The 16716-nt window shown below is 31.7% G+C and overlaps 2 protein-coding genes across 2 annotated transcripts; both read right to left on the bottom strand.

Moving 5' to 3' along the window:
• Positions 1–3227: 3227 nt before the first annotated feature.
• Positions 3228–4265, bottom strand: LOC132714799 (uncharacterized). The gene has a single exon (XM_060697729.1). The coding sequence runs from the start codon at positions 4263–4265 to the stop codon at positions 3228–3230; it is 1038 nt and encodes a 345-aa protein (XP_060553712.1).
• An 814-nt stretch (positions 4266–5079) lies between these two features.
• LOC132714810 (carbohydrate sulfotransferase 11-like) lies at positions 5080–13545 on the bottom strand. Its single transcript, XM_060697738.1, has 2 exons — positions 13445–13545; positions 5080–12542 (listed from the first exon to the last, which is right to left on the bottom strand). The coding sequence occupies exon 2, from the start codon at positions 12384–12386 to the stop codon at positions 11322–11324; it is 1065 nt and encodes a 354-aa protein (XP_060553721.1). The 5' UTR covers positions 12387–12542; positions 13445–13545; the 3' UTR covers positions 5080–11321.
• Between the last annotated feature and the right edge of the window lie 3171 nt (positions 13546–16716).

Genomic DNA, 16716 nt, shown 5'->3' with positions numbered 1-16716 from the left:
ATTAGAAGTAATATAGCATCAAAAATTAGATTCTTTTACCTTTTTCTGCCTCCGCATTCCTGTACTGTACACGCAGTAAAAATGTCCGATTCCAAATTTCCTTTAAATGACTTCCGATAAGTAAGCAGATAACCTTTTACAAATGTTACCTGTTTATAAAATTCATAGTGGATTTTAAAATATTTCTTAGAGTGTCTACATCTACTAATTAACAGCTTAAATAATATTTTTCCCATTTTTTGGCATTAATTTCAACCAATAGAAATGCTGTATTCCAGTTTTGTCAAATCTGACCAGCAATTGAGGACGCAATAATTCGCCGAGTGGGAAGTTCAAAAATGGCTACTTTTTTAGGTCGACACACAGCCCCGACACACCATCATATGAGACCTCCAACCGAGGACACAACTTGATTACATTTTTTTACATGTTTTAGCAAAAAATAAGCATTTTTAGAGTATAAAATATTTTTGTCAATTGAGGATGGGCTCAATTGTCGGTCATGTCCTCACTCGTTGCTGTTATTCCTGACAAATTTCCTCAGTTGCTGGTCCTTACAGGAGCACACACCATCACACACACACACACACACACACACACACACACACACACACACACACACACACACACACACTTGTACATGTATCTATTGGAGGACTATGATTTATACCCGCTTTTTGACGACCCTATCTATATGTGGTCTGAGAAGATTGAATTGACATAGAATTGAAATATTTTCCGATATGAACAGGCTATGCTATAGAACTTCTATATACACTTCATAGGTTATTAGAAAAAATAAATGAGGACCTGTAAAGTTTTGATATTCTTTTGAGGACCACCAAATGAGGACCTTCATTTGGATGTTTTACACAATTCCAAATCAAATATTGTTATGAGGACTGTTACTAAACACTAATTCTCAGATAAGACATTTCATAAATTCTAGGACTGAAAAAATACTTTTCTCGTATATTAAAAAAATATATTCCATTCCAAAATTGTAAGTATCTCGACATCTTGAAATATAAAATATTACCAGTACAGATGTCCTAGATTTTTCCCTATGACAGGTTTTTCAAGATAGAGCCAGAAAATAAATTTAATCCTTTCAAGACAATGGTCCTTAACGTTTTGCATAAGCTATGGTATGGCGATTTTTCTTTGTCTCTAAAATTTTTCATCATTTTTAAAGAAAAATTTGGGAAAGGGGGGTCAAACAATAAACTGAAAAATATATTAAAATTTTGGGGAAGCAATTTTATACCTATATTAAATATATTTTTAAAATAAACCTTACAAAAATTTACAAATTTTCTTACAAAGGCGGAAAAAAAGTTAAAAACGGAATTATTCATGTTTCTACTTATTTGTTATTCAAATGTCAAATGTGAAATAATTTACGTCATGAATAGTATAAAAGAGTTGCATTCTTACTAGCCCGGTAATGTTGAAGATTCTGAATTTTATTCTTAAATTTATGTCATATTATTTAAATGTTTTTTTGTTTTAAAGCATATTATCTAAAAATGTGTATCTTTGTACATTTTGATATTCCATGTATTAAGTGTCATGTATGTACAGTGATAAAAAACGTAACTTCGATGCAAAATAAATAAAAAAGTGCTTCCAATGCATCGATATCTACAATACTTCGTTAATAATTTTTACAAATATCACATTATATTTCCTAGAGGAAAGATTAAAATTGTTTATTGCATTCAATGAAAATTGAACAGTGGAATATTCAATATTAATTTAAAGGTGCGCAAATTAAAAAAAAAAACAGAAATGACAACATTAGATCGTTTTGCAGCAGGATACCAAACAGGACGGGGAACACGGGCAAATACAATAAATCTAATCATAAAAAACACACAAGGTAATTAAACATGAAAATTATATAGATTAACTGAAAGGAGACAATGAATAGGAGCAGAAGGACGGGACAATGCAGGAGGATGAATTTGAGAAAAATGACATTGAAAATGAAAATGAAAATGAAATTGAACACACTTAATCATCAAACAATTAAGATTTTAAAACTTATTCTTGCCTTTACTGGCAGCCAGTGAAGATCGAACAAAGCTTGCTTAGAGCTATCATATTTACTTCTTGAAAGAACTAACTTTGCGCACATATTTTGAATCCTTTGCATCTTTTGTAAATCACAGTTTGCGATACCGTATAAGATGGAGTTACAGTAGTCTAAGTGAGACATTACTAAAGATAACACAAGAGTCTCTGTCGCTTCCTTTGTGAGGTATTGTCTTATGTTTTTGATCCGCATAAAATTTATCATGGCAGTTCTACATTTCCGCTTTACGTGTTCTTTGAAGTTCAAATTTTCGTGCGAGGAAAGCACCAAGATATCGAATGCAGTTTTCTTTGTTGATGGTATCGTTTACAATTTTGATACATTTAGTTTCACATTTGGTAAGTTGTTGCTTACTCCCAAACATAATGAATTCGGTTTTTGAGGTGTTCATTTTCAACTTATTAGAATTCATCCAGTTGTTCGTTGTTTCGCCAGCGTTTTCTAATCACTTATTGTATTCTTTTCACTGTTTTGTATATTGGAGAAAACCGATTTGTCCATAGTATGGTCGTCTGCGAAGCCACGAAGTGTGACCGTCGCGGAATGTCATCGAAAAGTGTGCCTGCATAGGCGAGATACAACCAGGGCCCGAGACAGGATCCTTGAGGAACAGAACACTCCAGTGCACGTGACGTCGAATATGCCGAGTTTACATTAACCCGACAACTGCGTGGGTGAAGGTAGGAGTCAACCCAGCTTAATGCGGTAGAGGTAAGTCCGTATTGCTTGTTGAGCACGTCGATCAAAATGCTTTGGTCGACCGTGTCAAACGCGGCGCTCAGGTCAATGGCGATTAAAGCAGTCACTTCCTGTTTTTCCATTGCGCCGAGAAGGTCGTTCACAAGACGCAGAAGCGCAGACTCACAGGAATGATTTTTTCTATAAGCACTTTGATTTGTGGTAGAAGTTTATGTTTTTTCAGCATGTGAATTTAACACTAATAGGGCTGCTTTTTCAATAACTTTTGAAAGAAACGGAAGATTACTGACTGGGCGATAATTCGAATAGATCAGATCAAGTCCAACTTTTTTAAGCAATGGTCGAACTACAGCCTGTTTCCATTTCTCAGGAAAGATGCCTTGACTGAGCGATAGGTTCACTAATTTAGTTATCAACGAAAGTAATTCAGTCAAAACATTTTCAAGACGACAGTTGGTAGTACGTCGAGTTCACACGATTTCGATTGCATATTGTTTATGATTTTCTTCACATCATCTTCGGAAAGTTCGTCGAATTTTGGTTGATTTTCCACATTTTTGACCGAAGGTTCGTAGTTCGGGTAAGTTTTCAAAGATTCTCTGATTTTAGAAATTTTGTTCATAAAATGGTCCGCAAACGAATCCGCAATAGCATTGTCACTCTCGCCGCTTGGCGTAGGATTTTGTACTTTACTTCCGGTAATTTCTGTCACAAATTTATATAATTTCTTTGAATCGCCTTTAAGCTCCGAAACTTTTTCGCTGAATGTTTGCTTTTTCACTTTTTTAATTTCCATAAAGTATTTATTCCGGGCATTTTGAAATGAATGATAGTCCTCGGGTTTTTTGTATCGTTTCCATGTTTTTTCTGCTTTCCGAAATGATTTTTTCTTTTCAAGAATTGAATCACTGAACCATGGCTTTGGAGCACGAGTAATACGAGTTTTCTCTGTGACTGGGGCATGTTTGTCCAAAATAACTTGAATTTTATTCTCAAAATCACATACATATTCGTTTATGTCTATTTGTTCAATTTCTAGACTTTTCAGATCTTCTGAGAAAGCGTCTTTATCAATATTTTTATAGTTCCTAAACGAGACTGTTTCACTTTTGATATTTTCCTTTTTTATTTCAGTCACAATTTTGACAACACAATGATCTGATAAAAATGGACCCTGTTCACATGATTTTATTTTAACCCCATTTTCTTGTTCAGTTATTACAAGGTCTAGTACGTTGCCCCCAATGTGTGTACTGAAGTCGACATGCTGATGAAGCCCAAGCAAAAATAAACAGTTTTTGAATTCTGATGTTGCGTGTGTACCGTCGTTTACATGTAAGTTGAAATCGCCCATTAACATCAGGTTAGAGTTTTGCGGTATTACATCTTCCAAAAATTCACAAAATTCTGACACAAAGTTAGTGACTGTACATAGGTTTGGTGGTCGGTAAACACCCACAATAGTCATTGAAATGTTTCGTAAAACTACCTTCCATATGCCATGTTCGAACGAATTTCTGGTGCGGCTATTGATTTTACGAACGTTAACCCCAGTCCGAGATACGAGACCGACCCCGCCACCGATTCGTTTGGACGATTTACTAGACTTAAAGTATAACCACTTTGATTCAAGTCAGAAGTATCGATATGATGTTGCTTATCGTCGGAAAACCATGTTTCAGTCAATATTGCAAAGTCAATTTTCTCCTCTCGAAGATATTGTCCGACAATGACATCTTTCGTAACAACGGAATGGCAATTTAAAGTCATGCACTTGATCTTTTCATCGTGCCGCTTTAGTGTATTGGTGATCTTTGGATGGATTAGATTTGAATAATCGACGCCTCTGGATGATCGATGACCTTTTTTTGACCACCCCTTTTACCACGACGTTTTCGATGTTGAGCGATGTTAAGTTCGTTTATTGTATGTGCAACGGAGGGATCAATTTTAAAACTGCTTCTATTGTTTGATACATATTTACCGATATCCAATAATTTTTCTCGAGGGTATATCCGATTTGAATAGGAATAATCCAATTTTTGACTTTCTGTTTGATTTTTATGATAAAAGTTTTGAATATTTCCAAAATTTTCTCTTGATTTTACCCATTCCACAACTGATATTGTAAAGAAATAAAAACACAGAAAGATGCACAATATATTCATTATTCCAGATATCACTTCTTATCAAAATCCAAGCTTTAATAATCGAATATCACAATTTAAACACAGAGCGAAATTAACACGTCTGCCTCAACCGGCGACTGTCTAAAATCTCAATGAGGTTTATATGTGTTTATTCAATACAGAATAAAACCTGTAACAAATAATATAAGTATAAGACATCACATTACAACCAAATATAATACAAGACAAATACATTTCACAAAATACATATTACAGAATATTACACAACAATTCAAATTACAATAAAAACAATTTCACAAATAAATATATACAAATATACATACCAGGCTTGTAATAGAAGAAATCTAATTGAGTAAATAAATTGAATATAAGCAAGTATTTCTATTAAGAAATAACTGACAGTAAACTATATTTTAAAGCTGTTTTCACTTCGAAAGCGAGACAAGGAGTGGTCAGTTACCAAGAAATGTTATATCCCAGAACCAAATCATCTAAAAATAACTTGCATACCAAAACCAATCATCCATCACTCAACTTGCAAAACCAGTTCAATCACTCATAACAAAAGGTACAAAGACAAACATGAACACATAACACCACAATAGATTTGGTTTGGCCTTAAAGGGAAATTATTACCGTAAACATTCTAAAAAGAGAACTTGGCTAAATTTAACCTTATCTACATATATTTACAAAAGTAATAAATGGACGTTTAAATATATTGGCTGAAAAATACAATGTGTATATAGAATCCCAGGCTGGTTTCAGAAAAAACATGAGCACTATTGATAATGTTTTTATATTACATGGTGTTATAACACATTTATTAGATAATAATAAAAAGTTGTATGCTGTTTTTATAGATTTCACTAAAGCTTTTGATTATTTGGTAAGAGATGTTATTTGGTATAAATTAATTCAATTTGGAGCGAGAGGTAAAATGATAAATATTATTAGGTCCATGTATGAGAATTTAAGATCAAAAGTAAAATACAATAATACAATTAGTGAAGAGTTTGTATGTTACTTGGGAGTAAGACAAGGCGAATCCCTTTCGCCGTTTCTATTTTATATGTATTTAAATGATATAGAAGAATATGTTATGTTACATGGTTTTGAAGGTATTGACTTAGGTATTTTAAGGATATTTTTATTATTGTATGCAAATGATAAAGTGATTATGTCTAAAACAGAGGAGGGCTTACAAAAAAGATTAAGATTATTAGACAAATATTGTGATAGGTGGAAATTAAGTGTTAACTGTACAAAGACAAAGGTTTTGATTTTTTAAAAAGGGGGTAGACTTAGACATAATTTGAATTTTTATTATAAAGGTCAGTCAATTGAAATAGTTAAAAAGTTTACATATCTAGGCGTTGTTTTTTTCTGTTGGAGGATCTTTCAATATGACTTTTGAAACACTCTCTGGACAAACATTGAAGGCGTTGTATAAACTTGAAAAAGAGCTGATAAGATTCCCTTGTATGTCAGTTAAACATAAACTGGATTTATTTGATAAACTTATTTTACCAATTCTTAACTATGGATCACAAATATGGGGTTTACTTGATATAAGAAAACATACATTTAAAGTATTGTAAGGAGTTGTTGGGAGTTAAAAGACAAACACAAAACAATTTTATCCATGGTGAACTTGGAAGGGCATCTTTAAAAACCACGAGAGCTATTAATGTTATAAAATACTGGTTAAAAGTTGTTCAGTCAAGCAGTAAAAAATATGTCAAAGTTGTATATGATCTTATGTGTAGAGATTTAGAACTTAAACCAAATTCAAGGTCCGGGGCTATGTCTGTTATGTTTTTGTTACAATATTTAGGTTTCAATGAAGTATTGATTAATCAGGGCGTTGGTGATATAAATTTATTTTAGCAATAGTAAAACAAAGATTAACAAATACATTTATACAAAATTGGTATGCAACTTTAAGAGATTCATCAAGAGCAAGAAGTTATGTATTATTTTGTGATTTTGGTTTTAAATCATACCTGTCAATGGTTAATATTGAAAAAAAAAATCTTTATCACGTTTCAGGACTTCTTCGCATAGATTACAAGTTGAAACTGGAAGATGGCATTAACCTGAAGCAATTCCTTACAATGAAATAAAATGTAATATTTGCTTAAAACTAGAAGATGAATTTCATGTATTATTAGAATGTCCACAATACAAGGTTTTTAGAAAACAGCTCATAGATAAATATTATTGAAAAAAAAAGAACAAATATACCAAAATTTATTGAATTGTTAACATCTCAAAATGAAAATGTTATAAGAAAATTATCAATGTTTACCTTTAGAATGTTTGAATATTTTGCTTTTTAATATTTCCATTTTTTTGCTATAGATTTTCTTATGAATGAATGGATTGACTTCAAATTACAACACACTATTTCTTAGGTAGGCCTTTATGTATCTTTTTGTATATCAAACTCAAATTGAGCTTTTGTCAATGAACTTAACCTCGTTCAAGTTAATATATTGATTTTTATTGATATTTTGTTAAAATTGGCTGTGAGTTGGTCATAATATATTGATTATCTTTATATCTTGACAAAACCACATTTTTGACAGACCCTTTTAAATTGTTGAACAGACCTTGTCCTTGAAAGTCAATGTCAAAGTATTAAATATTGGTTTAGTTGTCAGATTTGTATTTATGTACGGATTTGATTTATATATGGATAAGACAGACCCATTTCAGTAATTGGGTTGTCATCTGTCAGATTTTCTTTATCTTGGTGATATCTCTAAAACTGTAAAAACACCAGCATGAAACATTACAAGTAGATAAATCGTATTAAGGGGCAGTGTATTGTTGGCTTTAAAGCTTTTTATTTAATCAGTTTTGTAGTTGGTAGAAACGAACGCACAAGTAAGGCAAGTGAGGGGAACCAGATGGAGACAGTTGAGTGGGACCAGATGGAGGCAGCTGAGGAGAATCAGATTGAACAACATTAGGTGAACCAGATAGACACAGTAAAGGGGAACAAAATGACGAAAATTGCGGTGAACCAGATTGAAGCAGTTGAGGGGAACGTGATGGAGAAAATTGTCGGAAATCAGATTGAGACAGTTGAGGGAACGAGATGGAGGCAGATAAGGGGAAGCAGATGAATGCATGTAAAGGAAACGAGATGGATGCAGTTGAGTGGAGCCATATTGAGACATTTAAAGGAAACGAGATAGAGACAGCTGATGGAGGTAGTTGAGGGGAACAAGATGTAGAAAGTTGAGGGAAAGGAAATGGAAGCAGTTGAGGTGAACCAGACGAAGAAAGATTAGGGGAACCAGTTTAAAAAAGTTGAAAGGAATCAGATGGAAGCAGATTAGGTTGCAGGAACTAGATTGAGGCAGTTTTTGGAGCATAGGCCAATGCTCAAGCGTTTTTCGTTCGTTGTCAACATATTGTTTGTTAACACTTTAGCAGTCACATATTTTAATGAGATCTCAGTCAAAATTTGATTGAATGTTTGTGAAATACAGGTTAATATTGAATATGGTTTATCTGGTGTCAAAAAGTAAGTCACCAGGTCATGCAAAATGAGAACAATATTAAATTCTAAAATCTTGATCGTGTACTTTGGTTAGTTTGTTTATCTCAATGATATGCAGGTCACGATTGAATATGTGTAATCGCTTTTAAAATACATGGTCACTAGGTCAAAACATCGAAAAATAGTTCACACTTTAGAGTTAACAGTTCAGATGAGATCTTCATCTAACCTTTTCAGAGTATTTATCGTCATCGCATACCGCCGGTCAAGTTTACATATTGGTCATTTAGTATAAAAGTAGATCAACAGCTAAAGTCTAATGAAAATTGTGTCTGGTCATTTAGTTTAAAAGTAGATCAACAGCTAAAGTCTAATGAAAATTGTGTCAACACTGTAGATATCACAGGCTTATGTATATCAATTAACTTTGCCAAACTGTTTATCTAAGTAATTCGCAGGTCTCAAAGTTGAACTTGGGTCATCTTCTGTTTTAAACTGGGTGAATAGGTCAAAGCAAAAACCTTACACTCTGAAAGTCAAAATTTGTTTGTGATATTTATCAAATAAAGAATGTTTATCTTAATGGTAAACAAATTTGTTTCAAATGTTATCAGATGCTGATATTATTTTGAGTAATAAATAATAAGGACATGGGATTTTAAGATTTCTTTAAGCTGGTATCCCAAATACGTGTTATCCAATTATTTTGGTCCATCCACCATTCATATTGAACTTTATCATCTACATAGCAGCTTTAGGTTAGGTTTAACTACCATGACTTTATTATCTTTATAGGGACAGAAATAAATGTTATAGTATATAAGCTGTTTTACATTAACAGGAATTATACATATCAATCTGAATGATCGAGCTGTTGCCTCAAATATTTTTATGTGCTGTTATTCATGGGATTTTAAAATTTCTTAAAGCTTGTATCCCAAATATTGTTGTTATTTCAATATGAAATAATATTTACATCACAGTAAAACGTAAGTTTGCTATTTCCTTAACATATCATTTGTGTAAGTACACGCAAACATCATATTTTGTTGATATCAGAAATGTGTTACATTGTTTTAAAATGTAACTAGATAAAGGTACACAAACTTTCTTTTTATATTTTTATTTATACCGTGTGCCATTATTCTAGTTTTATACAGATATATAAAACTGTTATCAAATGTTGACACTTATATGCACAGGTTCTCATGATAGATATTTGAGATAGATGTGATGTTTCCTTTGTTTTGAATGAGAATGACATAATACATTTCATGTCAATTAAATTCTATATCAATAATCCAGATACAAGTTGTCTCCTCAATTCAAAATTGAGAGTTATATATAGTTAAGTACATTGAAATATGTTTCGCTTCAACCCTCTGATATTTAAATAAGGTTTTTTGAAGCCAATGTATCCCTGGCTTGCTTATATTTTGTGGCTTAATTGAAACATGCCGGCCTCCTTAAAACATTTTATTGTCTTTTAGATGAGGTCTCCTTAATGTCAATACGGTATGCACAAAATATATTTACAAATGCTCTCCTTAATACATGTTGTATTTTTTTTTCTTCGTTAATATTTTCTACTAGAGAAAATAATATATTTTTTTCTTTCCTTCAATGTAAATTGAACAGTGAAATATTCATTATCATCTCAAATGTGTGCAAATTAAAAGAACACAAACAAAAACTAATAGAAATGCTAACTTTAGATTGACTTTCCGGTTACCACATTGGACTTGATCTTTTGTAAAGCAGACAACAGCAACAACAACAGCAGCATCCGGAAAAGGTTGTGTGTTATCCGTGCCTGTTTTCTGTCATATAAGTGTTTGTCAAAACATAGATATATATGTACGCGCAAAACTTAAATGAAGAACAAGATCAACAAGAGAGACATTCCAACGTAGGATCACCGGTGAGAAGTGCAGCAAACGGGACGGGGGACACGGGCAAATACGGAAGGAATATCATCATAAAACTAATAATCATAAAAACCCACAAGGCAATAAAAGATGAAAATCAATTATAATAAATTAACTGGAAGGAGATGATGAATGAGATCAGAAGGGCTAGACAAGGCAGTGGGATACATTGAAGAAAAAATCTTTAGAGAAAGGGGAGATACTTTCTGTAGACGAGATTACTATATCCAAAGTCAAAAGTTATCTTCCTAATACACTAATGCGCAGAACCTATAACCAATGCCTATCAAATTGATACCAAAATTTACCTGTCCTGAATTGTAAGTAAATGGTGCTTGCTTTTGCTAAGGCAATAAAATCAAGTAGAGAGTTTGATGCTTAAGTACCAAGTTACTGCATAGCATAATGATTGTAATTTCATAAATATTAGAAAATATCAGTTTAAAAGTTAAGGTTTAAAGAAAGTGGAAACATTGTGTTGAATAACTGTTTTTTCAATAATTTATGATATTTGCAACATACTTCTATAGCAATATTGACAATAACCTAGTATGAGTATTGAACAAGCAAGTAATAACACTTCGTAATCACGGTGTATACCCATACAAAGATCCCGTGAAATGACATTATGAATAAGTATAAGATATATATATATCCTGGACATTTACAATTACCATGCTGCTTTCAGAAAAACCTATATCGTGAACATTCAGAGTTCCCGGGAATGGTCCACCCGTCAAAGATGTCAAAATATTTTGTGTTAAATATTGTGCTAAGTATATCTTATGATCTAATCGAAATATATACAAACTCATATTATTCAGTTTTATAAACAGTTTGGATAACGAAAATGAAGCTACAGGGAGACAACAATAAGAGCACAATAACACTGATGCATTAATATGAGTTTTATCCTCAGCCAATGGACACATTTAATCATCAAACAATTGTGGTTTGTATCCAAACAACTCAAAATCATACTCATACACATGACCGATATCTTCCAATAATTGCTTTGGTATATTCCTATATGCCTCTAACATCATCGTTCGTTTTTGACTTTTAACATTAATCCCTAATCTATTTTGATATTTTATTGTTCTAAACACAAGTTCTGTAAATATTCCAGTTGTGTTATCAAGAAAGTTAGTTTTAAGCAAATCTGATTTCGGAAAAGGCGTGAGTCTGTCTATATAACCGTTATATTGAAAGGCTATCCATAATCTGTTAGCAACATCAATTTTGTCAAAACATTTGTGTTTAATTGTTTTTTCTAAATCAAAATTGTATTTTGAAATTGTTGTTATTTCTATCCCTGTCATATCAAGCTCTGTTGTATTTTCTTTCAAAAATTCTAAACCAAACCGTGTTAATATATACTCGGAGTCTAAACGAAATGTTTCTTGTTTACCGATGACATCGAACTGAACATGGCATGGGCTACATACCCGGTGCAATCTTTCCCAGTGGTTATCCAATCCTTTTGTATAAGTTATAGTGACAAATTTAAGAAATTCATAAAATGAAACATTATTTGCACACTTTCTTTCAAATTGTGTCACATTTGATCGAAGTTTATTAATAATTACCACAGCATCTTTATGCCAAAAATCAGGAAGAAAAAGCTTGTCGATGTATGCCGACCATAACCTTGTGTATGGATTTCGTGCAAACATAAATGTTTTTCCTTTCGTCATAAGCATGCGAGAAATTGGATTATGCACTTTCCACATCTTAAGATTTTTTAAAGCACGTTCATGAACAAAATGCCTATCTATATCGAGGGGCCGGTTAATATTCTGTCTTTCTGGGTAGTCTTTTCCTAAAAATCGCATGATACGTTTCCAGAATGTATTCCCAGTCTTTGGAACAATACAAAAATAGATATGCTCTTCCTCGTAGGCTAACACATCGCCACTTTGGCGAAATGTCTGCCAGTATTTATCCTGCATGTAATGTGAACATTTTTGGCGTATTGATTCCAAACGATCTTTCATAATTGTATGCTGTGTTTTTAATTCGATTTTTATCAAATCTGTTTTTGTTATCGATGCGAAAGATATGTTTTGATATTCAAAATTATTTGATTTTGTGTCTGTTATCCTTTTGTGTAACTCGGCATTTATTTCATGATGGTTACTCACACAATTCTTCTGAAAACATATAAATAATTAGATTTATTAATTATTATTGTCCTTGAGAACAATCAAAACTTTATCTTAATTGTTTTATTTTCTTTTTTCATATTTTATTTATTCATTTATTTTTATTCTATTTTCTTTTTCTTTTCTTTTATTTTTGAGCGGGGTTGATTTATACATCAAACCAAACACAGTACAGAGAATATTGCACTTCAAAGAAGACCTCAGATGAATCGTGTCGATAAACATCGATATTATCCTACATTGTTATACTATTAAACATGTTTCAAAGTTGATTTAATTCATTTTTCTATATTTACTTTTTGCCAAAGTACGTTCATTGTTTGCAATCGCCATGACAAAATATATTTCATTTAATATTTATGCAGAGGCAGTAATAAATGGAATTGAAATTACTGAACAAATTATCAAATTTATCAAACGAAGAGCAATAACTATTAAAACAGCTTATTCAAACTGGAACTGTTACAACAGAGAAAGAAGACTATTATTGTTAACACGAATAGAGACGAATATGTTCCGGAAGTTAAAACAGTACTTACAAAACAATATTGACTATAAAATAACTTGATGAGATTCCACAGAAACTATAACTAAAACATTTACGATACGCTTGAAATTTAAGTAATAATACTTTATAATTTTAGTAATATTATAAATGCATAGAAAATAATTTTTCTCTTTCACTCAAAAACAGACTGCCACTGCTCCTTAGTAGTTGTAGTAGTAGTAATAACACATTTGTTTGTTTTGTTTTTTTTTTTTTTTTTTTTTTTTTTTTTGGGGGGGGGGGGTGGAAAAAATTTAATATAATTATTTTTTTTCAATTGGATTCATTTGTTTTCTTTTTTTAAATGCTTAATTAGGTAAATGTGTTCAAAAAATGTACTTACATGGCTCAAATTGTATTGTTGTGATAGCCAATAAATTGTGTCCTTCTTAATACCAGAGTCTGTAAAAAGAAATAGGTGTTTTGATCTTTGAAAAAAACAGAACAAATTTGAAACTATACCAATAAAGAAGGGTTAAATACAAAAAAATAATTCATCTGTAGAAGTATCAATATAAAGGAGAATCAATTCATACCGTATATATATAAAACAATTCTATATAAAAAACCCTATAAAGTGAATGGTATAAACATATATACTAAACTCTGATGAAAGAAGAATGAGGCATTTATATTTATTTTTGAAAATGAGCCCATGCATGTTGCATGTTCCACAAAAAATTGCACTTGTAATAAGACTGTTGTCAGTGTACATATTGTAATGTATATCTTTCATTTTGTCCAAAAGGTCATGTCAACGTTCAGAAGGATAATAAAACATATTTTGGAATGTGCGATTCACCAATATACTTCCAAAATAAGTTGTTTTCACTAAAAAATAATGAAATGAACAATATTTTCAACAATATAATTTCACAATCAAAAAATCAATATATATTGAAAGTAAAAAAAAAACAAACACACTATCTATTTTATATTTTCACTGGGATAAGCAGTTGATTAATCAGTGGTCTCTAAGATTCCAGAAACAATACAAAACCGGATATATAACAATTCATCTTTTCGTGTATTGAATATAACTATATACGCACTGAAAAAACGAAGCACAATTCCGTTCAGTGCAACAAAAGCTGTAATAAAAATAATAACATTGCTGCATTTCCTACATTTCCTTTTAAAACTCTTCATTTTATGAATTTATGATAAGATAATTCATTTAATAAATAAGATTAATTGAAAGTCTAATGCTTTCGTTTTTAACAAATTTGCCAGCACAACAGTCGTTTAAATAAGCTAATGTCATACATTGTACGTTTACATAGTGATATTATAAAACATTTAAGTATAAGACATAATAAATAAATAAATAAATAAATAAATAATAAACATAAAAACAAGAAAAACTTACATGTATTTATGTTGATATATAATAAACATAATATTATGAATATCTGCACAATTACACATACTTTTGATTTTCTCTTGCACAACATTTTAAATCACAACATTGAAACATAAATTATAATAAAACTGCTTAGATTGTTTTTTAAAGAAGTTTTATCATTTCAAACTGTCATGTTGTGTTAATGCAACAATACTTGGTTAAGAAATGGTTTGTAATATTTCGTCTCGCCAGTGAAGCGATAATATTACTGGCATGTCATTATACATGTCTTTTCAAATATGGATATTGATGCTTCAAGTGTACGTGCCGCTAGCTGTAAATCGATGTGTTGCAAATATAAGAGAAATATATACAAAATATTAAGAATAGAACATTGATGAGATATGTGTCATCATAACTCGACGACTAGCACATTGTTTTGAACTTCAAAGTTCAAAGGAGAAAATGGCAATAGTATGTAATCTAAACGTATGTACCCTAGTTATGATGAAATATATTTTGACAGATCTCTTCATAGTAATTGTCTGTTTTAACAATTAGCATTGTCGCAGTTTAAGGTGAAAGGTCACGCACTATAAGTTTGTTTATCAAACTGTATAATCAATTATGTCATCAATTGTGTGACACTTTAGGATGAAAGTGTCAATGTGTTAATTGGAACAATTTACACCTTTCATTCTCTGACTTGGAGCACTGATAATTAAATAAAATTAGTATTTGAAATAGTGACCAATAGAATACATCATCTGACAGTCAACGGGGTCAAAGACGCGGGGTTTGGCGGGATATCTTCAGAACCGACTGAACAATAAATTCAACAAAAAACCAAACAAAACCGTTAACAATTCAATGGCCAATACAGAGCTCAACAAACTTACAATAATGAAACCTTCTTTCAATAAAATATAACCAAGAATTTAAAGAAGCAAAATGTGACAAAAGCTTCACGCATCTACCTCCGCCAAGAACTGATAAAGAATGACAAAAGAACTCCGAATGAAACTGCGCTAAATTCTAGATACCGTACTATACGGTAAAAAACCAATACCATACCATGTCACTAAATTTCCGACTTGTCACAATATTTCTTGAACATTTTGGGTTATATCCCAGACAACCAACCAACCAGACCTCTGGCCGCCAGCTGACTCCAGTAGGGGGTATAAAAAGGAATCTAGAACTTATCAGACAAATCAGGAAAGTTTACTGAATTAATGATAAGATATAAAAGAAGTATTTCTAGAACTTTACATATTGACCTAGTTTTTGACCTTACATGACCCAAATGAAATTTTATACTCACAGACATTCAATCTGACAAAGATTCATAATGATTAGATCCAAATGCTGCCCCTAATATGAATAAAATGTTAATAATGGATTTGATGTAGTGGTTATGTTTTGGACCTTTCAACACCTGCATAGACTTAAATAAATTAGTCTGAACGATAAGTTTCTTGAAAAAATGTGGCCTCTAGTGTGTTAACAACGTAAAGGTGAACAGACAACTCACGACAGATATCCAACACTACTGATTAATCTTTATAAGCACTTAAATGATCTGTTGGCCAAACAATACAACAAGTACCCAAAAGTAGAATAATAACATTTCACCAGTATCTTTAAAAGTCAGACAGCAGGAAAACAATACAACTATCCAAAGCTAAATCGGCCTTCCCTACATATTACTAGAGAGCATGTTACCCTTACTATACATTTTTAGGCATTATCTGGTGACTCAGTTACAAAGATGAAAACCAATACAAGTATCTGCAAACAATACTATTTAATTTAAGCAATCTTTCAGAGTTCATTTTATTGTTTTAAGCATTTATTTCATGCAGCTTTATTATCAAATGTCAAACATATTTCAGGTTGAATAGTAGGTTCGTTAGGTCGGATTTTTTTTCTGTCAGTCTACGAAAAATAGCTGAAGACATTTAGATTGGAAGCAGGCCTTAGCCGGCCATGCTTTTAACCGTGATCTGTTTGTTTACGTTACGTCCGTTTGCTTTACGTTAGCTTACTTAAAAAATAATACAAATATCTGCAAACAATACAATTGCATTTAAGAAATCTACCACACTTCATTGTATCATTTTCTAACATTTATTGCATGCACCTTTCTTATAAAATGTCAAACACTTTTCAAGTTCAATAGTAGGTTGATAACTTGATTCACCTGGCAATGGAACAGCATCTACCCCAGCATCAGACATTTTTGAAAGTTCAGATTAAAATTATTCATC

Source organism: Ruditapes philippinarum, unplaced genomic scaffold (genome assembly GCF_026571515.1).
Source record: "Ruditapes philippinarum isolate M1 unplaced genomic scaffold, ASM2657151v2 ctg8730_1_1_1_1, whole genome shotgun sequence".
Lineage (NCBI taxonomy): Eukaryota > Metazoa > Mollusca > Bivalvia > Venerida > Veneridae > Ruditapes > Ruditapes philippinarum.
The sequence above is the reverse complement of the archived record's forward strand: the minus strand, read 5'-3'. Positions and strand labels throughout refer to the sequence as shown.